Here is a 24,963-nt window from a genome sequence, read left to right as displayed (position 1 = left end):
TTATTTTACCTGTTTCTAAGTTCAGAAGAAATATTTGCTAATGAGCTTGGCTATCTAAATGTTGACAAATCTAAGTCTTTTAAAAAATGTTTTTACATATTTATGAAACACACATACACATTGTTCAGACAACTGAATTGTCTTAACATGTTTGGGGTAAAAATTCTCCTGTCAAAACATATTTGTATTACAGTTCTGCTTTCAGTTTCTGCTTTGATTAGTGGCAAACCCCTGAGTAGAACAATTAGCCTATAATGAGTAAAATTTTCTCTTTTTTAGTACAGATTCAATTTAGTACAATTTAAAAATTAAAGCTGGTTATTATAAAAATGTACAAATAGAAAACAGGCATGTTATTGTCAGAGTGTGTGAGTAACCACAGTTTTATGTCTGCTGAACAGATTTAAGTACTAGCTTGTAGCTGATACAATCTTATTCAGGGTCTTTGAAAAGGTGAGCCTGTTTGTTCTAAAAGTAAGATCTGAACAGAAGCTGATACTTTTGTCTTTAAATTGTCACTTCCGTCCTTCAATTGGGTTTCCCATGAGTTGATGCTTTGCATATTGGCTGTTGCTTCTAGTCAAGCACTGCTATAGCTTTACATTGGATATTGGTTAGCTTTTTCAAAACTGCCCAGAAAGGGACATCTGGCACAAAACTCCTCTGGCCAAGACTCAACGTCATCACTTCTCCTTATCATCACATAGGTTCCCTTTGTAGTCAGAGAGACAAAAATATACACTTCTGGACACAATATTCCTAATTCTGAACGTAAAATCTAGAACCAGTTTGGATGGATCATTCCTGAGATTACTGACTACAAAAGGACTACAGATAATGAGTTCAGAATTGGAAATTCTTATGGTCTAGCTCCCTATAGTCAGGTGACTTCTGAGTTAGTTGTCTAGAGCAAAACTTCTTGCTCATGCATCTTATCAGTAAAAGCATGGAACCCTAGGGTGTATGTATATATATATATATGTGTGTGTGTGTGTGTGTGTGTGTGTGTGTGTATAATTTTTTGTACATTATATACACTTGCAACTAAGGTTTTAATATTTTCTTGCTGCCCCTCAAAAAATGGTCTTGCACACCCCCTTCACACATTGCAGTTCAGAGAGCACTAGTCTTGAGTTCCTCTCTGACTGGGGAAATGGTAGGAATCAGCAGATAACAGGTCATGGACAGGTATGCTGAATTGTCTCTGGTATTTCCTGCTTTCTTAATCACAGACAAGTCCCATCTTAAGTGGTAGAGCCAGGCAGAGAAATGTTTAATTTATGGAGCTTTTTTTTTTTTTTTTTTTAATAAACCTTTATAATGAAGAAAAATATTTGAAAAAGTCTCACGAAAGTGTTTTAGGGCTGGGTCCAGACTAGCTACTCTGGAGTCCAGCTGGCATGCTACAATACCAGTGCTTAATGGTACTATAAGCTGAAGGGATCCTAGAACTAATGCAGTCTGGAAAATGTCAGAAAAAAACAACGAACACGTCATTTGCCTTTTCATCAAAACCTATGGTTCTGATAATGTCCAAATGTAAGTGATCCAAGTTTCAGGAAGGGCAGGCTGCTGAGTACCTGTGCACAAATTCTGGTAAGAAACTAAGCAAAGCTCCATTAATTAATACTTTGTTAAATATATAGGATATATTCACACAATTGCAGGACAATCTGTGCTACTTCAGGTTAGTGAATTACTGCTTGTTAGTCTTGCCAGGCTAATTTACTATGGATGTGCTCCTGATCCAGTATGCCAGGATAAGCCACCACTAAACAGTTTATCTAACACACTTGAAGATTATATATTTTACTTTTTAAAAAGATGCACATCTTTGATCAGTTTTCATAGGTAGATGCCAAGGAGTTACTCCATAAAACCACAGTAATTTGGATCACTTGCATTTGGGTGAACTTAGTCATGTTCTGATGAACTAGCAAATGAAAGAATTTCAGTCTCAATAGAACTTAGGGTTCTGTAAGGGTCTCAAAAGACTTTTGAAAGGAGAACATCTGTTCTTAAATCAGTCAGATGCTTTTGAACATTTTACTCATAGATTAATGTTTTGAAAAAGCTAGTTATTAACAAAATGGAAAACTGAAACAGATTTGTCTGAATTCAATGTTTCATATTTCCTGCTGCAGATACAGTTAATGTACTCACTAAAATGTTCACATAACTTCAGCTAATAGGATACTGTCAGAAAACAGTCAAATAAATTAAACTGAAATTGTAGATATGTCATTTATTCTGTTGTTCTGCTGGTTTAGAGAATAAAACCATTCTATGATTCTATGAAAACAAACTTAAATTTATAGTATATGCTCAAACATTATGAACAATATATAGATTGAGAACTGCATCACTGAAATGATTTGTCACTAATTAAATAAGTAGTAGAATTGGTAATTTATGAGAAAGCAGCCCACAAAAAACTCTATAAACAAGTTTTGCCATTAATTGTTTTTTATCTGCTCAGCTGCAGAGTGACTTAAACTCTAGCACTTCACACGGGGCAGGAAGGGGATGATTTCTTGGCTGGATGTTCCCAGCTGTCATCCGTGCTACTTTCTCAGGCAATATAACAAGGAAGCAGAGCAGGAGGTGTCAAGTCATCTCTCAGGGGCTCACAGCCTCAGTAGTGATTCAAATTCTCATCTGTCTCACTCTTCATTCTCTCTGTGAGCTCTGTATGATGGTTCTGGTCCACAGTCCCTGCTGGATTTAGCAGTGGCATATTGCTATGGTTACTCCTTTCAGGGTACCCCCAGGTGGCACCCTAAGGGAGATCTCTAAGATATAAGTTTTCTCTGCCTGTTCAGCAAGTGCCATGGTCTCAGCAGATGGTACTAGCAGAGAAAAAAAGACATAAAATTTCAGCCCAATCTGACCTGGTATTTAGGTCTTGAATACTTTGGTATGGTATGGTTGTGGTTAAACTAATAACTCCCTAGAATGTTGATGAAATTAAATCAATTTTGTAATAGCATTCTGTTTAAATTTGTTTGTAGCATGGACCTCATGTGCTGGCTAGATATTGAAGAGTTCAGAAAGATGCTCCAAAAGGATGAAGAAAAAAGTGATGAAAAATTTAAAGATATTAAAACCAAGTACTTAAACAACGAGTACTTCTTTGGACCCAACAGCCCAGCTACCAGAGAACAACAAGAAGAGGTACCAATTACAGAGCCATTCATAAAAAACAATCACTGTGACTGTGACTGAGATAAAAATCACAAGTGGGTCTGTTCCAACTTTTCCCCAAGCTATCTCCTCAAATCTTACCTATATTTTTGCCAGAAACATGGTTCTATTCTGGTTGTATAGGTCTCTTCCTTCCTGTTCAGGCTTTTCCTCCCTACCTCTTACAGAACATAACTCCTGAACTGTAATCTGAGGCCACAGCCAGAGCATGCACAAGATAGCTCAGAAAAAGTGTAAAAATGACTTTCAGGCACAGTGACTTGTTCCAGTTGTCTATTTTAGCATGTCAGTAAAGCCACAGACAGCAAGTCTGAGCTGTGGTGCTCTGATATATCTTGATACTTAGGCAATTTACTTGGTCAAGCTGGGGTATTATTCACCAGAGTCTGTATCCTATTATAGGTAGGGACAAATGTAATCTGTTCCCTTTTATGAAAAGTACATGTGAGCCTTGGGTAAGCATGCATTAATGCTTTGCTTACAGTTAAGCTCATGCTTTGCTAAATCAAGGATGTGGAGAGATAAAGGACTTTTGGTATACACAAACGTTTATGTCATGTGTTATTGTATTTGGATTGCTTAGCTAATGCATTCAGGTGGAGGAAGGAGACAAAGCCTTCATGATCAGCTTTCGGCAGCGGTTCTGCTAGAAGTTCAGCAATGTGTCCAGAAGAGATTAGAAAAACAATGGCTGCCATTGTTCCTGGCAGATGAACACCATGGGGCAGAGGAAGAAGCAAAGGTAATTTTTTAAAAACAGCAACACATACAGGCATTGTTTTTTGTTTGACTCATAATTTACCATTGGGATAGACAGGTTGAGAGGAAAAGCAGCCCACAATTAACTTTCAGTGTATGTTGAAGGAGATGCTGTAGCATGTACAGGCTGAAACATTTATCTTGGTAGGTGTGCAGGCAGTTCATCTGAAGGCTTAGTTTAGCTGACAGTATTGTTGTTAGATGCCAAATCTGAAGGAGCTGGTGTTAGCTCTGCTGCCATCCAGCCTGCCAGGAGAGTGACCTAATTTTCACTGCACTGCTACGCTCTCCCTATGCCATTTTGCCTTAGCCATACAGTTGCACACTGAAGAAATACTGCTTTGTGTAAAGGATGTTCCCAAGGGGACTAGAACACAAGCAAATGAGTGAGCTTCCCATGCCGTAATTCTTTCTCTTATGCTGCCCACATTCTCCCATCTGGAGCTGCAGTGCCTATAGAATCAACTTCAGGACTTGTGAAATTCTTCTGGTGGGGGGGGGTTAACTGCTACAAGCCTTGCTCCAATTGGTTACTTCAGAAAGTTGCCAAAAAGGTGGGAGTGAGGAGCCTTTCAGTCCGGCTGGTTCATTGGAAAGACTGAGGAATGGGCAGAGCTAACATCTGCCTTTTAGGAGTGCTTTTATCTGGGGCTGTGATCCATGTAAGGGGATCATCCTGCTGGTGGCAGAGGCAAAGACTTGGTGTTTTGCACTTCCACAACAGCTCTGACATGCGAATGTCATAGCAGAAGGAAACTTCAAAGTTCACCCAAGCAGACACATATGCAACTGCATTGATTCATAAAACTTGTTTTCTATCATCTTTATAACATCATGAAGGTAGTCAGAAGTGTTGTCAGAAATGCATATAAACAAGAGTATTTTCCATCGATTCTGAGCACTAAGCAATCTGAAAAGTATAGGTTTTAATAAGAGAAACTATAATTTTAACAATGATTATGTGAATTAAATTTAAAAAAATCCTAACCCTCTGCCTTTTTTAGCTGAACTCTGCTTCCTTTACAAGCCCTGGCAGAAGACCAATAAGGCTAAGCTGCTTCCAGGTCTGGAAGCTAACTCATGCCTCTTTTTGCACCTGCTGCACTGTGTTAGCAAGGAGATTAGCCCAAGTAGTTCAGAAAATGCTGTATTCAACTCAAATAAACAGTTTACAGGAAATACATAGTTCTAATGAGCTTTTAGTCTTTTCCTAAACTCCATTTATGTCCAATTGCTTTTTTCTCTTTCTTATTGAAAATTCAGAGGATGAAAAGATTCTTTGAAGAAAGTATTTTAGAAGAAGTGAAACCAGATGACATTCTCCACTGGCTTCATATTTCACAGTGACAAAACAGTGTGTGCATGCTATGTAGTCCTTATTCAGGAAACCTGCCCTTTGTTTGAGGTGTAATTCAGCTACAAAGAAGTTGCAGGATCAAGTCTGTATTTATGATACAGCTGTACAAAGGAACTAAAAACATTTCATACTAAAAAAAAAGTCAAACCCAAAATTTATTCCTCACACAAGTGGTCCCTTAGAACATTATGAGTGAAGTAAACTCCACCACCAGTGGGGTGCACAGTTTGACTATTATTGCCTGTTGTCTTCTCTAATGCCCCAGTCTTAATGAACAGGTGCTCATTTAGAGCTGAAGAAGGGACGGCATTCTGTGTGGGTCCACAACAAGTGTCAGACATAAAATCCATTAGAAGACATATAAACTATTCTACCACTGGGGTCTTAATCATTAAAAGGCTAACCAAAAAAAGAAAATAAAAAAAAAATAGAATCATAATCTTCCGTTCAGCTATAGATAAGGGACATAACTGAAGATCTTTCACACAAAGACCAGCAAAAGACAACAAGGATGTGGAAGGCGAGTGAAATTTACTATGTCTCTTGTGCCTGCAGTTTCACAGTCTTTTTCATTTGGACCTTGCACATTCTTTACAATTTCCCTGTTGACAGTGTGAGGCCCAAATGTAATGATGTTAAAAGCAATCATGACTGTACTGGTTACAGTGGACTGATTACTCACATTACTCCTGAATTTAGTTCCCTGCTGGATATTCATGGTAAATTTCTCTCCCTTTCTGTCTGGAGAGGTCATACTTGAAAATAAAGATCTCTTGTCCTGGGCTTTGGAGCACTATTAACACTCCTTAAACTAACATTGTACCTTTAATTCACATTTATCTCTATTTTGCATGCAGTGGACTTATTTGGACAAGCTGTTCATTCCAGCATCTGGTAGTTTATTTATTATTGCAAGTGGATTACGTGCAGACACAAAAGGGAATGTGAAGTATGCAGCAGAGTGGGCAGGTTTAATCATATCTCACAGTATCTGTTTCATTTAGAATTGTATTTTAATCTCACAGCACTGAGATAATATCAAATTTAAACTTTTTAAACCTTTGTAATAATAGATTTCATCAGATGTTTGCCAGTTTTTTTCCTCTTGAAGAGCAGTGAACTTTTTGTGATTGCCAACATACAAGTTGTGTACATTTGTTCAGTTGAACTTTTATTGTCTGTTGAAATCAAACTAGAGACCCGGTCACCAGTTATCCATGCAAACCATCAGCACAAAAGGGATCCAAAGTGCATGTGGGTTCTGTTAACTGAGTTTTCCCTTTGTCTGTTTGTCAGGAAGATGATTATTCTCCATGTTCTGCTTCAAGGTTGTTGACCCATAAAATAAGTAGTGTTTGCATACTGGTATAGGGACGGAAGCAACGTTTTGTTCTTCCCTTCATGAATATGCCCTAGAAGTAAATTTTCTCAAAAGTTCCCTAAATTCTGGTCACAGGGAATAGAACATGTTTGGAGAATTGGAGAGGGCTCAGAAGATCCAACCCTACTGCCTAATTGAGCTGACGTTATTTTCACCAAAGGATCCTCTGGACAGCCACCACCCTCCTTGCCAGGGTAGGCTGTTAGCCCTGGTAGGCTCTGTGACAGGACACTGAGCATAATCCCTGGTTTTAAGATAAGTTGCAGGAACCCTTTCAGCTTAGGATCAGGTTAGATTTCCAGGACTGTTGGCAACAACTAAAAATGTTTCTGACCGATGCTCACCATTGAACAGCACTCCACCCCTCCAGGACTTCAAGAGTTTTAAACCACTTTTAGAAGACGGTTTTCATTCATCCATCTGATAACAAAAGGGGGTTGTTTGGCTTGTTGTTCAGCAACAGCATGAGAACTGTTTGTTCAGGAAGGCAGGCCAGCATGAACTTCAGTTCAAACAAAATGTCCCTGCATAAGCCATCTTTCTTTCCCCACCCTTTCCTGGCTGCCTACTGTTCTGTGCTTGGCAGCATGAGGATTTCCAAAATGTCTCAATGACTTTAAATTCTATTTTACTATTGGTAGCTTTATTTCACAGAGAGCAAACTCTGGCTTCTGTGGGTGATCATAGCAACACATTTCAAACCTCATCTTGTTGGTGAGGTCCCTGTCAGAAGCATTTTACAACTTTAAGCTATCTGGTTTGTGTGTTCTTTTTCCTTTGTTGTTTGTTTGCATAAAACTCAAACTGTTCTCTAGAAAAGTAGCCCATTACCATAATCAATAACAAGAGCTGTTTCTATACTTTGTAGTATGCAGTCATATGGTCTAAATCATTGTCAGTCATTTCCTCTCCATCACATCTTCAAAAAAATGGTCCCCAAACCAAACTTGAAAAAAAAAAAGGAAAGGAAGAAATGAAACCTTGCCACATTTTATTGTATCCATGTCATAAACTCATAAACTACTGAAAGTTAGGGTCAGTGCAAAGATAAGAATCAGACAGTTTACACTAACTAATGCCTTTGTTATTGCTTTTTGAAACAGAGTTTATTTGGTGCATCTATTTCTTCTTTTGACAGCATGTGGACAATAAGAGTGTTTCTTCATCTAGTGAAATAATTGCTTTCCGCAAGGCGCTCTTGGATCCAGTGACAGCAAATCTCTTTCAACGCTTTGTGGCACTGAAGGGAGACCTCCTGGCGAACGGAGTGCTCTTCTGGCAAGAGGTGCAAAAGTATAAGGTATGGTGGTAAAACAGAGCAAAGGGAATAGCATTCAGTGTGTCAGCAAATGCATCCATTCTTGCATATTAGGAGAATTTTTACAAAAATATCTATAGGTATTCTGTTGTTCATAGTAAAGCGTCTTTTATTTTTAAACTGTTTTAATTCTTTAAACTGTTTTTTTCATCGGTGAAAATCCTCACTTCTTAAGGGTAGCTATTCTTGACTCAAATGCATTATCCCTGTATTTCTTTATGCTCCTTTAAACTGTAGCATTCTTCTGAGTTTCTAAAGGAACACTGCTGTCTTGCTAATGCCCAGAGTTTGGTATGCATCTGGTGAGCAGTAGAAATGTGCAAGCATTAAAATGTTCATTCTGTCCTTATAGCTGCTATCTGAATTTGATAATTTCTCAAAAATGAGAGATAACTTTAAAATTCAATCAAATCTACAGATATAACGATGGTATAAAAAAACCTATATGTTTTTAAATGTAAAATAGCAATGCAGACTGCAGTTCCCTTGCACTTTGCAGAATCAAATTTGTCTTGAGCTGAGCTTGGGACCAAGGTGAAATGTGATGGGAAAGGTCAGCAGGGATTACATTTCCCCTAAATATATGTAGTTTTGTGAAATTGCTTGTGTGGGTTGAAACAACAGAAAACCTCTGGAGTGAAACTTGAAATCACACTGCAGCTTCCTAGGAATATCCTGGACTGATTGCAGGGTCCCCACAGATCGTTCATGTATTCCTCATTCCTTTTGCCTCTGGGATATTCCTGATGCAAAAGTGCTATCAGAGTGCAGAACCTCTCCTGGGCTCCTGCACATAGCCTATGTGCACATGGCAGGCAGGGAGCGTGAGATTAGCTAATGGGCTCAGAAATTGGGTTGTAAACACAGTTGCTGTTGCAGTAGCACTTGGAGATCTGCTGCAGGCGTGTGGGTGTACTTTCACTGTTTAATTTTATGAATTTGGATTTAGTGTCTGCTTTAGAAGGTGAAGCTCCGGTTTCCAGGGGACAATCTCTCTTCCCCACAAGGTTCTGATCCCCAGGCAAGGGATCACTGGCTGAAATGCTTTCTGGGGGTGCTGCTGTCTCTCTCATGGTTACAGAGTGACTAGCTTAGATTAAAACTCTGGTATGAAGGTACCTGGTGTTCCATGGCATAAATCCTTTTCTAGATATTTGAAGTTTTGTTGCTTCTTGTGACTCTTCATTGCTACGTTATGGAGGACATGGAAACTTTCTGCAGATTAATGTGGAGTGTGGTCTTAATTCTTTTCTTTGTAGAACTGCTCTCTGAAGAAAGCCTTCATTGTTTTTTGTTCCACCCCCTTTCCTGCATTTATGTTAATTTTATTTGTCTTGTTATCCAGAAAAAGTAGAATCTGACCAGATTTCTCCATGCGTGCAATGTCATGGCTGGCAGTTGATGCTCTTTGTAGAGGCAAAGGGCTGGAGTAGTAGGAGTGTTGTGGGTCAGGCTGAACTGCAGGAATATTGCCAAAGGCGTGGGCAGCACTTTGCACAGTGCATACTTGTATTGTCTGAGCCCTATCATGCCATCAGTTTAGACAGAACTCCCTTCAGCTGCCAATGACTGCATTGCTCCCATAACCCATCAGGCTGGAGGCACATCTTGGGACAATCCAAAACCAAGATTTTTTTTTTTTTTTAAACAAATATGAAGAAACATAACTCTGTGGATCGTTTCCATCTGGTTATCTATGCTCGGTCTCATCTCTCTTCATATCATATGGCTTGTTTGTCTTCTCTCATACTACAGCTCTCTGCCTTCTGTGCTAGATGAGCGAAGAAAGCCATAATATATATTCTAAGGATATACTGAATATGTTTTTGCATTGCCTTACTTTTTTATTATAGTTGTTATCATTCTTTTTTTTTTCCTTCCCAAAACTAAAAATATTCATAACAAAGGAAGCCAACTCTTTCACGTACCACATTTCTGTTTAAAAGTCATGTTTTTAATTTCTTTGCAAAGTAAATATATAGCCTTCTATACCAAAACTAAATTCAGATTCTTCATTTAAAGAGCTCTCTTCCTGAAAACTCTTGAGTGCTCATTGTGTCTCTAAGATATAAGTGATAGTCTTTTAGTGTCATATAAATTTTTTGAAATCTATGGATAAAGGGAAAGTTCATGCTTCAAAATGTTGGAAGGACACTCTTTGAATTATTTTTACTTCATGTCATAGTCCAATGGTGGCATCATCAGGGTGTCAAAATGCAGTAATAACAGGTTTTACAAGAACGATAGGATCACATTAAAAAACAGAAAACCCCAGTGTTCCTTTGACATCTCACTACTGTAAGTTCAGGTTTGTTTAATATTCTATAGTGTACAGAGTTATTTCAAACCCTGAGGTTTTGGGAAACCAGAAAATCTTAATGAATGGTGAAAGTATTAAGATTTCAATAAATGTAAGATTTTTACTGGTAGCTGACATTGTCCCCTCTTGTGACAACACTCCTAGTTAAAATATCTTGTACCCTCTAAATATATCCCCTCTTTTGTTGGAGCACCTAAAAGCATTTCTTTATCTTTTATTTGCTATGGCTATGCAAGTCATACCAGGCTCATTGTGAAAATCAGTGCCTTTCACACTTGTAGATGTGTTTCTCTTTTCAGAAATGTCTCTTATTTGCCAGTAATGCATTTAAAATCTATGCTGTTCCATCCAAACATGGAGGCAGAAATTATCACCTAAAAGCAATGATTGCTATGTATCTGCATTTGCAAACCAGAGGCCTCATGCATGTCTGAGGTATGGTTTTGACCATGCACATTTACCAAAATAATTTTGCCCTGCATACTGAAGGAACTTATTGTATAAGTATTTTTGTTTGACTATTGCTCTTTGGTGACTGGTACCCTGTAAAAGTTCTTGCCTGTGTCTCTCTCCATTGACGGAAAATGGTATTTTTTTTCTTTCAGGAATTGTGCCATTCTCATTGTGCTGATGTCATAGTTCAGAAAAAGATCACAGCTATTATTGACTGCTTTATTAATTCTGCCATACCCCCAGCTTTGCAGATTGACATCCCACCTGAACAAGCAAAGAAGATTGTGGAGCACAGGAAAGAACTAGGACCTTACATTTTTAGAGAGGCACAGGTAAGAAGCCGAGTGATAGGTCTGGCTAGAGACTGACTGCCTGATTTTAAGAACAGTCTTTCTTGCTTATGTGACAGTTAGGACTCCACACACAAGCCTGGGCTTGAGGGAGAAAGCTGTAGTCATATATTTCAATGACTGTAAGGTGGAGATGGGAGAGAGCCTTCAGATTTATACTGCTCAATACAGAAAATCTCTGACAGCTAGCTGATCCTGGAAAGGTGTTATCCAGGTCTGTGTTACGATATTTTGGCAGTAGAAATGAATTCTGTCTATATTTTTAATTGCTTGTTCTTTACCCCTTGGTTAGTGTCACAGAAGTAATTTGTAGGTAGAAAGTCTGTGGTTTTCAGGTTTTATGAAAAATGCAGATGTGAGTCAAGCACAAAGACAGCTTAACTTGCTGAATGTCTTTCCCTCCTTTATTGCAGAAAGTGTGTATTAAATGGCTGTAGAAAATTTTCTCTCTGATCTTTCTATTAATCAGGTTAAATACCAATTATGGAACCTTTACTACAGACTTTCTATTTTCTTATCCCTTGATACTGCCTTGTCTTATCTTCTAAGTCCAAGGAAAGTAGTTGTTCTTCTTTTCCTATAAAATTGCCACTGACACTTTTAGACATCAACTGTGAGTCCATAAAGTGTTAGCATGACAAGAGATGAATGATTTGTCAGAGAAAAGGGTTCATATAGGTCCTAAGAGAAAGAGAAGTCTCATTTCAGCCTGTGTAAAACCCAGTGAACTCCAGAAATGTGGCACAAAACCGAAGGAAGAACTAGGCCAAAAAGCTGTGACTGGAACCTGACAGTGGCTCACATGTCACTTTCAAGCCCCTTGAGCCAGAAGCAGTGAGCATGCTTGGCTCCTTTGAAGCCAAGTTTCTCAATGCAAATTAAACATCTAAATAAATTGAAAAATGTGAGCCTTAGTACGTGCAGCAACAGAATTCACTGAGCCCCTCTGTTTGCTTTTCTAAAATTGTTTTTCTTATTCTAGTTCAAAAACGACCCTGTGAGAGATTATATCATTTTAAAATTATCCAAGATTTGCTCATAGATCTGTAATGTGGTTTAAGAGACTTTCCAGAGGCAAAAAAGTATTTCCTTTCTCTTAAGGAGGGGAAAAAAAGCCCTCTCCCTAATGAGCTGAATATTTGAAATACTTGAACAGAACAGTGGTGCAAAAGCAATTCTACTGGTGTATATTTTATCAAGAATACTTGTAAAAAGTGATGGATGTTTTCATTAATGCAAACAATTGTTTAGGGAAATATAAAAAAAGAAAGTGCCTTTTAACTGTGTTTTAGGAAGATTTCTCACCAGTAATAAACACACTGATGAAAAGCATGTGCCGAGCAAAGCTGGGCTGAAATGTCAGGACAGAGTACGTGGGAGGAACAAGGCTGTGTGTTCAAAAAAAATAGTTATCTCATTCTGCATTTTATTTTACAGTCAACTGTTTCCTTAATACGGTCAAGATTGACTTTATTTTCTTCCTGCACAGATGAGTATTTTTGCTCTTCTGTTTAAATTTTGGCCGGAATTTTGTAAGTTCCAAAGCAATCCAGAGAGTGACAACATTCTAGTTTCCTTGGAGAAAAAAAAGGAAAAAGAGACGCAAAAGACGGAAGGGATAACAGCAAAGGTAAGGCTTGTAAAGTTTCAGGTGACCGCTGGTGAACTGAATAACATGAGCAAAGAGACATCAACTAAAATATCCCTTTCTCAGCCTGATTCAAAGCTACCTAATCTTGTTAGATTTCAAACTTTACATGCAACCCAGTCCTAAGGTGATTACTTCCCAATTCTGCAAATACATATACATATGTTTGAGTTGAAGCAGGTGAGTCAATGGAATACTCCTTTCATTAACCAGAGGAAAAAAATTATTTTAGTCACCTTTTGTGCCAAGGGAAGAGCAAAAAAGAAGGCTGAATTAAGAACAGTAAATCTGTGTACAGTCCTTGTGGGCTACTGCAGACCTGTTTGCACTTTCGTGATATATTATCTTATATTAGAATTTACGTTCTGGACCACAACTGAAATCAAACCAAACCCAAACCAAAATTGATTTCATATCTATTTTCCAGAAGGACCATTTGAAAATTCTGCACATTGTTTAAGAAAATATTTATGTGGTAATTAATTTGCATAATCTTTGCTTTTTCTTGAATATTTCTCAGCTTTGAAAGTGAAATTGTTAGACTGTTCCCAGCAAGTTTCCAGACAGTTCCAGCACATTAACAAAACTGTGACCTCTGCAATGGAATGCTTGTTTGTAAAATTGTTTTTCTTGGATTTTTGAAATTAAAATATAATGGACTTCTTTTTCTATTGATTATAGGCTTTGAAAAAGTTTATTTTTTATTAAACACAATTGTTTGGCAAGCTTTGAGGAGAGAACATTCTTTTAAGGGCAGAGAAATTATTGGACTTGTAAACTATAATAAGTAGCATTACAGAGACCTTGACGTATTCTAAATATCATGTAGATGTGTGGAGATGTTCCATGTGATATGAACCACACAGGTATCTGGACAGATAGAGACATAGGCCCATAAGAACATATACACATTGTTATTCTTCTTTATGCACATGAAAGCTGAGGACCAGTGAAGCATTACTCAAGGCCATACAGCAATGTCAAGGGAAGTCTAAAATCCAAGAACTCATCTTACTTTCTCCAAAGCACAATGTCTCCCTATACATACCTCTGCCAAGGCCATTGGCAATACTTATAGTGCAGGAATGCAATATTTCAAAGTAATAAACTTTGTGTTTTCACAGACTTATTTTCCATCCGCCTGTTGCCTGTCTATGAGATTTCTGATCAAGATCAAGGAATAAAGAGCAAATCTTAGGCAGGAGGGCAAAAGCCTAGCTTTTATGGAGAACAAATGGGAACGGTGAATTACGCTTCTAAGCAGGGAAATAGAGTGAGAAATTTTAAAAAGTGACAGGCAGAGAATGCAGCTTAGTAAACAGACTATTCTTCTCACAAAAAAAAAAAAACCAAAAAAAACCAGTTAACCAGTTACCTTTTAAAATCTCTTAAAAGAATGGGTGCAACATATAATTTTTTCAAATATTTAAAAAATCATTTTCCCTTTCTGTTATTGTTTAAAGAATTTGCCATTTCCTGTTCTCTTGCCTGAGATTTCTGTCCTCTTGGTGACAGCACAATTCAAGTGATGCAGTATCCCTGAAGGATACTGATAAGTTTCATCTAACATGAGCAATAGCAGGTTCATTTGTTGGCTTGTGGAAAGTGAGGATTTCTTGGCAATGAAAATAAGGACTATGTTCCTCTGCCCCACTAGGCTCCTTGAACAAGAGCAAAGCTCTGGCAAGGGTAAGAAACAGCTTTTTTATATAGACCTCCTCTCCACCCCAGAAATCAGTTGCTATTTTGGGTTTATGTCAGACAAGCAGTCACAGTCCTAGAGGAGGAATTTGCTTTCTTCTTCCTTTACACGTGTCCCTGGGACACTGAATCTACCTGTGCTCACCTCAGTTTTAGAACTGAACAGATAAGAGTTGGACTTTCATGTAGTATAGTGGAAAAAATGGGCAGACAAGGAGCTTTTCACTGAGCAAAGATGCATAACTTGGTATTGTTTGACTATCTCAAATTTTTTTTTGTGTGCCTATTTGTTATTTAGAGGGCAAACTCTAGAACTCATCCTGGCAATGGACTTTTTCCTTTGTTAGCTGCTAGAGGCACATGCCACATCCTTTCAAATATATGTCACTTTTTTCAGACTGCCTTGATGCCAGTACTAATATTTTGTTGTATACATGATTGCATTTTATCTCCAAAATAGATTTTGGATGTTTTTACTTTCAAGTGCACAAAATAGCTTTAAATTTTTAGTTTTAACTTACATTGTAGATTTGTACATACTCTTTCCATATCCTTAGCAAAGAAAGCCATGAACATTATTTTCCTTTTCTGTGTTTCTGCTATGTCTCTTAGCAATAAGCTTATTTGTTAGTAAGTGGTGTAATGGCATGGGATCTAAATCCACTATAACATTGCTTAATTTATTATCAGAAGTGATTTTTAAAGACCTTGCTTAATTCACCATTCTCATTGAGAGAGCCAGCAAACATAATACTGCACATGTGGTGCAGTAGTATTCACAATGCCTCTGTGTTTGCATTTGCATCCCCATTCCACCAGCTCAGTGTGCCACAGAAGTTACTGAACCTGTTTCTGCAGAGAAGATCAGCATCACACTGCCTGGGCAGTTCTGTACCCAGAAGTCACTCTTACAGTTGATGGGTTCATGGGACAGTGGGAATTCTGAGGAAGGAAAAGGCACTTTGGGAGCAAGGAAACGAGACAGAGTCATCCTTTTCCAGATCTTTCAGGGACTTACTAAGTGGCTTTGGGAACAATTTGATCCCCATTTTTTCCTCACTTTCTCACTTGGAATGTGGGAGGGTTATATTACTCAGCTCTTGGAGAGAGCTCTTTGTGTTGTCAAATATGAACATTGATTGATGTTTATGAAGAGTTTTGGGATCATCAGACAGAATGTGCAAAGGTGAAACAAACCAACATGAAAATGACAAACAGTTAATCACCAGAACAGTTTGCCAAGTGTTACAATGCCTTGTTCTTCACTGTAGCTTGTACATTGCCTGTTTTCTTAACTTGTATACTGTAGTTCATACACAGCTACTGGACCAAGCTGGAATTAATCATGAGAAATCCTACATTCTACATTTATACCTGAGGCCAAATTAGAGGCTCACAATGTCCTCTCTGTCCTTAAAATATGTTCTGTTGGAGATCTGCCCTGTCACCTAGCTATATTTTGGAGCAGGTATTGAATCTGAAAGAAAGATGGTCTGCAGGAGTATAGAGGACAGGAAACATGAACTAGAGCAAAGAAATGCTTTAAAAAAGCAGCTGCTACTTTAAAATATGCTCAGCATGATGAATTATGAAACTAAGCCCTACAAACATTACTGCAAATGACACTATCTCATTTCCAATGACAATTTTTGGTTCCTCAGACTTTGCTTTTTACTTTAGCTCTGTAACTATTGTTCACATCTAATTATGAGGTTTTTTGCAGGGTAAAGAAGCGGGGAAAAAACTCATTAATTTGGCTCAACTTAAGTCCTTGACTCAACCCAAGTCCTTGACTCAACCCAAGCCCTTGACTCAACCCAAGCCCTTGACTCAGCCTGAGCCCTTGACTCAGCTTAAGCCCTTGACTCAAGTGCCAAAGAGTGTTTTGCTAGATGAGCTTGATGTGAAGAGAAGATCATCAACACCTTTAGCACCTATCGAAGGACGTGGGAGGAAGGTAAAAATAATACATGTTTCTATAGATGTCATTCAAGAGAGAGAAAATGATCTTGGGAAAAGGGGAAGGGGAGTTTGGTTTTGAATACTGCTGTCAGATGGTTCTTGAGTAATTGTTCATTCCTCTACAATTAGCTTTGTTGTTATAAGTTTACCTACCTTACAGGTGATTTTTTTTGTTCTTTATGAATTTTTTTTAAGATGTAGGTTCTAAGTAGTATTAACAGCTGACAGAATGTAAAGGTCTTATGGTGTATGGATTAAAAAAAGAATCTATATTTAAAGATAAATTGAAGAAAAAGTAGTTCAGTTCTGGAATAAGAAGCTTTTCATTATCTGTGAAATTCATATCCTAAAAGAATTTGGTTCAGGCTAGAGTCCTGTTCTGGTCATATGTCAAAAAATGAAGCTGAACTCCTTTAGAAAATCTAGGTATTGAAAATCTGACAGCAAATACCACTTCAAGATTTCTTCCGTAACAACTCTGATGATGCATCAAATCAGTAGTGAAAAGGTAAAAGTTAATTTACTGGGAAATGGGAAAAACAGACATGCTACATTGGGCACATCAAGGGATCATTCATGGCTGAGTTGGCATTGCCAGAACATGACGGAGAACCTGTGCAACCACATAAGCACAGATATGTCATGTGAATCAGGAGTAAGTCACACTTTGGCCACTGCTTGTATTTCATAGAGCTTTTCCCATGGCATTATGGTAGTGAAGAGCAGAATATAGAAAAAGGTACCATGAAATACCCCCAAATCTGAAATCACAGTGTGAATTGCATAGATAAGCTTACACTCTCATCCTTAAGTGGACCTTTTTACTTTTGCTCATACCTATTTAAAAAAAAGTGAGTTGAGCGAGCTACTACGTCCCTGGCATACATTTAAGCCCTCAAGAAGAGGGCTTAATAAACAATAATATTTTAAAGGGCAGTTTCTTCTTGCTTCTGCAAGCCCATTCCTACAATAGGAAGGTGATAGAAGTTCTTACTGAATCATGATATGACAAATTGGCTCCAAACTTCCCATGCTGTAAGATAAAAACCAGGCCAAATAAAAGTGCAGTTCTTATCCTGTTTTTGAAGAGCAATCTATTATGTACATGTAATCTGAACTGTGGTTGTTTTTTTTAAAAGCAGTATTGTATCCTTAGAAAAGGATAAGGATGACATCTCCAGTTGATCTGCCTCTAATGGTAGCAGCATTGTGCTGAAGAGGGCAGGCAGAAGGAGCTGTGAGGCTAATGAGATGTCCAGTGAAAGCACATAGGCTAGAAACAGCTTTTCTTATATGTACTTCCTCTCCACCCCACAAATCAGTTGCTGGTTTGGGTTTATGTCAAACAGAGCAATCATAGTCCAAGGGGAGGACTAAGGGTGTAGCACAGAGATAAAATTAAGTCCTCGATAGCACAAATGATATTTTGGGAGGGTCTGCTGCTTTGTTTTTGAAGAAGAAAGGAGAGAGAATAACACTCAGACTGGAGATGGAGAATAAATATAAACATTGTATCTGTCAAACTTACTTAAATCATGGTGTTTTGAGATTTACTTATTTACAGCAATACTCTTTCTCCCATTATTCCAATATTGTAATGAAAAAAAATCTTCTTAATATTTGTAATTATCCAGTAATAGAAATATAACATAAACAAGTTTTTTATCTTACTGTTGGAATGGATCAGAAACTACAGTGATGTGACCTGAAGGCTGATGGTTTTTGATGGTTCTTGCAGGCTTCCTGGTCCTATTCCAAGTACATAGAAGCCTTGGAGCAGGAAAGAATACTCATCAAAAGGCAAGAAGATCAGCAGAAAACCTCATCGTCACTCCCTGCAGGTTATTAACTAAGCTCTGTAGTTTAGCAGGACAAGCTTAGAGCTTAGGTGACATTTTTGCAGTACAAGGACTTTGCTTGCTCTTCTTCTGAGTTGTGCACAGAAACCTCTGCCTCACTTTTGCTGTCTGTAGGGGAGTTGCTCTCTGGGCTGTACTCCTGAGTGGTATATTTTCTATGAAAGAAAAAGTAAAAGTTGCAGGGTATCTTTGCACTGCCTTTACAGCACAGGTCCTGCTGCAGAGAGGAATAAAGCCATTTCTTCATTCTGCAGTGACATGGCAATCACATACACATTTCACCTCCCTGGCTTCTTGTGCTTCACCAGCTTACATTCAAGCAGATACTGAAACCTCTTTCTCACAATCTGTCAGCATGTTTTTGGAGGATGTGGGAGGCATTGCTTCATCCTTGCTTCAGCTGTGAATATCCTTGTAGGTCTTTGCCAAGGATATTATGACCTGTTTGTTTATTTATTAAAAATATCCATTTGGTAGTAGGGCTAGCAATAGCACTATGTAATATTCAGTTCCTTCAGTTTCACATAATTTTATTTTCTTTTCCATATGCAGGTTTATTGTCTGTGTGCTCCCTGAAGCCTGAAAGTTCTGTAAAAGCCACCATTCCTACAAAGCCTAAACTCTGAATCTTCCCAAGAAGCAGGAAGTGAGTACCAGACTGACAACAAGTGTGCTTTGAAATGTGAATTCTTAAAAGCTAGTTTTCCTGCTGCCAGTGCTGATGCTCATTAGTAGCAAGTTATCCTGCTCCAAATCATGTTTACTGAAGCTGTACAGCCTCCATATGAAAACAAGCTTATTTTTCACGTCAGCCATGGTTAGCGGATCTAATGTTGACCAGATGGAATTCTGTTGCAAAATGGCAGTCTCTGAAATTAGGTTATCTAAGCTTTCCAGTTAAGATTTTTAAAATAGGAACATGAGATGACTGGAGAAATCTCAGACCCTATGAGGTTACTGTCAAGAACCTGACACAGAACTAGCAATAGATCACCTCTGCCAAAGCCAATTAAATATTAGACTGAGAGAAAGAAGTGGGACAGCAAAAAAAATTGATAAAGACAGAAAACCAGATTTTGCTTCAAAGCTTAAATTCCTAGAAGGAAGAATCCTCTAGAGGCTTGGTTTTCTTGGTATTTTTAAGCCTATGTTGAAATTAGGTGGGCTTAAAAAAATTAATAGGATTTGGAATATTGCTGCTTTCCTTCTCTGCTCCTCCTTCCTCCTCTAATTCTGTACTTAGCACTGCTATTTTAGGCAACTTGGTGTCCTGCCCTCACTAGTCCTCCTAAAATTTCAAGTGTCTGAAAATAATCTTCCTGTGGCAGCATTTTCTGAAAATGATTTCAGAGAAAACTGCAGCATTCTTTGGTCTTCCCTCCCATTGCCTTTCTGCCCTCTCACCATGTTCTGCAGTTGCAGTTAAAGTAATTCAGTCACCTCGGGCCTCCTGCACCTTGCAGGTGTGCCTGTATTCCACACACCTTTGCCTTCTCACCACTGTTCTGCTCCCCACGGAGTCCTGGTGCAGGGCCTCTGCTCCTGCTCTGTGGCTGAGAAACCTCCAGCTGGGCCCAGTGAGCACAGGGCCCACAAAGCACCTGCACCCCTTGCTCCAGCCCAGCCCAGCCCAGCCCAGCCCAGCTCAGCCATCTCTGGCCCGCCCTGGCTATTCCAGACCGGAGAACTGCATTCCCGCCAGGCACCAGGCTGTGGTACAGACTAACGCAATGAGAAAGTTGAGGTCTTGTGTGATTTGAGAGGTGTCTCCCACCAGGTTCAGTTGCAGCCCACTCCCTAATGCCACTAGAAATTTGCCTGCCAGCTATCCTATTATCTGGCCACTCTGCGGGTAGGGTGAGACAGCAACACAAGAGCATGAATGCTCTTGATCGGGCATCTTCCCTCCAGAGGAAGATGGAGACCTGCTCTTGTAACAGAGCTGGTCACACCTGGTCTGTTGGGGATAAGTGGCAGGGCTGGCAGCAGGAGGCCTGTGAGGAAGGCCAGGGCTGCCATGTGCTGGGCACAGCCAGTCCCAGTTGCCTCCAGTGGTCCCATCACAGGACAGGGCTGATCCCTCAGCCAAGATGGTGGCACCTTGGGAAACACATTTTAGAAAGAGCAAAGAAAGCCAGAGAGTGGAGGAAGAAACAAAAGGAGTGATGAACAACAGAGGGAACACCAAGGGCAGAGGAGATGGTGTAAGAGGAAAAGGTTAAGGAGGAAGTTGAGGAGGAGGAGGTGCTCCATGGTGGAGCAGATATTCCCTGCAGCCTGTGGAGGACTCATGCTGCAGCAGAGAAAAACAGTGAGAAGGAAGAAGGAACTTCCCAGTGCCTCACCAAAGGGACAGAGTGCAACCAGTGATGGTTACAAGGAGGGGAGGAGAGGTGCTTGGAGTGAACTTGAACCTGGGAAACATGGAGGAAAAATGTTTCCTCTAAGTGTGTAAATGTTCTTAGTTTCTTTCCCTCTCTCCCCTACTACCTGAATCAGTAATGATTTATTCTAATTTGCAATAAATTGATTTCCCCAATTTGAGCTGATGCATTTATTGAAGAACTGTTCTGATTATTCTAACTGGCTGAACACAGCAATGACTTTTTGTTACCTTTTCAGGCACATTAAAATCTCTCTGAGGAAGGGAATGCAGAGACATTCAGTGGAGGTGGTGAGGAGACACAAATGTAATGTGCATGCAAGGTTTGTTCTTACAATTCTAGAGCAAAGATGACGACTTGGAATATTATTAAGAACCATGGGATCAAGGGTAGAAAATAAACATCTTCCAGTGTGTTCCATTTCAAGCTGATTGTGACACTGGCTCTTGTGTTCATTATTTAATAATACACCTTGAGGCTCAAATCGCAGTAGTATGCATGATGCAAACTACTAGGTAGTCTCCATCTTAAACATCTTATAATCAAACCCAGTTCTTCAGTGCCTGATCTAATGAATAAGTAAAACACTGCCTTGAACTGACAGCCCTGAAGCAGGGTGTTTTGGCTCTCGCTATGCAATTCATACAACTTCTGTTCATCAAGGATAACTCATGAGGTCTCTGAGTTATTATAAAACCAAATGCTCTTGTTGTTTCCTCCCAGTTCAGTCTGATTCTTGTTCCAAAGTTCACCTTCTGTCTCATTACTGAGTTTTGATCCACAAGAAATGCTTAAAATCTATCAGGACACAGATGGGATTGGGACGTTCTATACAACATCATTAGTCCCAAGGCATTACTCAACAGAGGGTTGCTCTTGTGTAGCTCTCCCTACTTCTGAGAAGTTTTAAAAAGACTTGGGGCACAGTTGATATGGGGACTAAGGACCAAGGATTAATTGAGAAATTAAGAGGAAGTAGGGAAAGAATTAACTACTAGGCAAGAGACAGGATGATACTAGACCTCTCCACATTGTTCAGACCTCTTTAAAAACCAATCCCCAGCCACAAAGCTGTTGGCTCCATCCTCCCCCACATGTGTGTAACGCATGTAAAAGAAAGGCTGATCAGCAAGCTCCAGCGAGCTGTTCCTGAGGATTAGCCCTGAGTTAGGGATGGGACTGTCTCCTGCTGGAGACAGGCTGGCAGGGGAGGAGTACACTTTCTTTTATGGAAGAAGTTGCCCTGATTATATAGTCTTCCAGAAGGAGCAAGAGAGATCATTGGTTCAGTTCCTGCTTTGCCTGTGGTTCAGAGTTTGCTTCATGCTTCTTTGCACTCATTCTGTGTTTGACTTACCTGAAAAATATGTTTTTGGTGGAAGTTACAAGGGAGTAAAACACAAAATTCTTTCCCTGGTTTTTATGTTTTCCTAAATTTCACAAATGCAGTAAACTTTAATGTTCAATACATCTGAGGAGGTTGGAATGCAGCATCTTGTAGTGAGCAAAGCACATGTGGTACTGTGTGGCCTACCGCTCATTAATGTGAAAGGCAGAGAAGAATCATGAAGTGCCATAAATGCAGTGATGTATGTCACCCTAAAAAGCACATGGAAGGCCACCTTCTACTGCTGTGGTCAGTACAGTGCACGCAACCAAATGCTGGAGCATGGCAAGCTGTTTATGTATTGCTGTATTCTTGCCTTCATGGAATTTTGAGGCAGTTATGTTACATGTTGCTTATCTTATGCTTGTAGTTCTGACATGATTAACACTTGGATTACTTAAAAAATTAAAAGTATTATCCAGATATTTGTTACAAATGATAAAACTCCTTATGAATGTTCCAGTCTTGCCAAATAGTTAACAAAAATTTCCCAGCAAATTTACCTCATGCAAAAAACTACTGTCCCAGACAGCTGTGTTTATTAATACCATGCATGTTAATGAAACTTAAAAAGAAGTACTTAATTAGTGAATAGAATTTTTCAAACTGGCCCTATTCACTCCAAGTGCTGCAAACTGAAGTTTACTCTCAATCTAGTTTGCTGTTCTGTCTCCGTGGTAGCTGAAACATATGGGTGTATGTTGACACACATGCACTGTTTTAGTGCCAGGGCCATGTCTTCAGTACACAACTGAGAAGGATCAGTATTGCTAGAACTACATGTCACATCATTATTTTTATTTTATGTGTCAATTTTAAAGAAATACTGGGGAACTGAACAGAGAATACATTAAGAGAAAGAGACCCTTAAATTTCTGGGTTACTGGATCTAATCTAATGCAATGGCAGATACCCTAGAATTGCTATTTGGTGATACTCCAGAAATGGAATAGTGGTTTAAGTCTCATCCCAAGGGACCAGTTCTAGCAGGGAGTCTGAGTACTAAGTATTATTACTCTAAATGGTGATTCTACATAAACTTCAGAACACTTGTACTGCTATTGTCTTTTTGTCTTGCTCTTGAGGTCTATTCTCTCTCAGGTTGCTGATTCACCACCTATGTGAGCTCAGCAGTTTTAAAGAGCTAGAAAAGTTTTTCTCAACAACCCTAGCACCTCTCTCTTTAGACAGTTAAAATTTATTCCTTGTTTATTTTGAGTACTTATACTTTGTGACACTCAGAAGTCTCTACAGCAGCAACAGTTCTCGGGGAAGTTTGCTGTTACAGACAATACAAACAATTCTCTTTTCCAGAAACTTGCAAACCAGAAAACTTCTGGATAGATGTATGCTCTAATGGTGTTAAAATACACAAAACAATCATACTCATTCAGGCTTACTTTTGATATTTACTCCCAATTAATGTATAATAGTAGAACGATTAATTTGGATTTTTTAAAGATGTAATTTAAATTCATAAATATTTACATTAAGATGCTATTACTGTGTATTTAACTTTTTTCTTATCAGACCTGACATGTTTATTAAAGCAGTTTATAATTATTGAGAGTGCACTCCTGAAATTGCTCATTCAAATACTTTTGCCATCAACACAAGCTGTGATTTTGTGCTTCTTTATAGGACTTTATACATTTTGCTTTGACTTCTCTTCTGCTGCTGCATGACATAAAATATCAGACCATGAGATGAATTCCTGAAACTACATAGTACTGCATTATGTTACTAAGGTGCACACTTCTGTCAGTTTACAAGAGTGGTAGTAGCCATGACCAAGCCATTTAAAAGGGGCAAAATGCTTTTTCCTTTGAGTCTGTGCAATGCTGCTCTGCCATTGCCTCTGTACTCCTCATGATCCCTTTTTAATGGCTATTTCTTAAAGTCCTTTTAATGGGGAACTGTCTTAGACCACTAACTGTGGGTTCATTTGACTCCTTTAAGGTGTGAAAATCTAGTTTTTAGTAATTAGATATAGAGATCAGCAATGGGGAGAGGTGTTTTGCAGATACAGTAGTGGTGGAGCAGACCCAGTTTCTCTTTCTATACAGTATGGGGTGGCCAAGGCCAGACTGATTTGTGCCACACCTTCTGCATCATTTACATGAGAAGAATAATTGTGATTCACTTTGCAAACATGTTTGACTTTAAAAAGAGAAACCTGCAGTAATGTAATCTACAGATAAAAGCATCAATGAACTGGATATTTGCATCGATTTGAGCTGCTCAGTTTCCTGCTGTTGAGAGCACTGAAAAATGGCAGGTGCTCCTTCATTGCTCCTTCTGTGCCTTTAGCCCAATTCGCTGTTACAGGTACATTTTTAATCCTCTGCCTCTTGTATGCTTGTGAAATGGCCAGCCCCAGTCCCAACCAACACCATTGCCCTAGCCAAAAATGTTGACTTTAGCATGTGTGTGTAAAAAGGACTGAAGACAGAACAGATGTTTCAAAGTTCTGTACCAAACTTGGAAAAGAAAACCCTTAAATTATTTTTGTTTCTTATGTTAAATGCTGGGTCAGACTAATCACTGTGAAGCCTATGTGGCCAGTTGAGCTGCAGTAATTGGGCTTAAATTTATCCTATTTGAACTGTCCCATTACATTCAACTGATGATTTTTGTTACTACCTTTTTATAGAAATGTTTTCAGCCAGCCATTGTGAATCGTGTCTGAATACAGCTAAGATGGGGTTAACTGGTATTTTTTTTTAAGCTTAGGGAACATTGTTGGTTTTAATACATTCAGTAGTTGCTGTAAAAATGTTAGGGAAAGACAGGTTTGAACAAAAATTTTAGCTCTGGATCTGTACTTACAGTTCAAACCACCTAATTTTGAGCACTCCCCGGATTTCAGGGAGTTACAAT

General features: G+C 38.9%; 1 protein-coding gene across 2 annotated transcripts in view; it reads left to right on the top strand.

The window, feature by feature from the left end:
• RGS22 (regulator of G protein signaling 22) overlaps nt 1-21,127 on the top strand; it is a 60,564-nt gene extending 39,437 nt beyond the window's left edge. For both annotated transcript variants that reach the window (XM_038129714.1, XM_038129715.1), the window contains exons 19-27: nt 3,012-3,174; nt 3,788-3,946; nt 7,840-8,001; nt 10,945-11,124; nt 12,632-12,772; nt 16,215-16,448; nt 18,192-18,294; nt 18,865-18,958; nt 20,935-21,127. In XM_038129714.1, coding sequence (XP_037985642.1) covers nt 3,012-3,174; nt 3,788-3,946; nt 7,840-8,001; nt 10,945-11,124; nt 12,632-12,772; nt 16,215-16,448; nt 18,192-18,294; nt 18,865-18,938 — 1,216 coding nt within the window. In that variant the 3' untranslated portion in view covers nt 18,939-18,958; nt 20,935-21,127. The remainder of the gene's footprint in view (nt 1-3,011; nt 3,175-3,787; nt 3,947-7,839; nt 8,002-10,944; nt 11,125-12,631; nt 12,773-16,214; nt 16,449-18,191; nt 18,295-18,864; nt 18,959-20,934) is intronic.
• Nucleotides 21,128-24,963: the final 3,836 nt, after the last annotated feature.

Source organism: Motacilla alba, chromosome 2 (genome assembly GCF_015832195.1).
Source record: "Motacilla alba alba isolate MOTALB_02 chromosome 2, Motacilla_alba_V1.0_pri, whole genome shotgun sequence".
In the NCBI taxonomy this organism is placed as follows: Eukaryota; Metazoa; Chordata; class Aves; order Passeriformes; family Motacillidae; genus Motacilla; species Motacilla alba.
The sequence above is the reverse complement of the archived record's forward strand: the minus strand, read 5'-3'. Positions and strand labels throughout refer to the sequence as shown.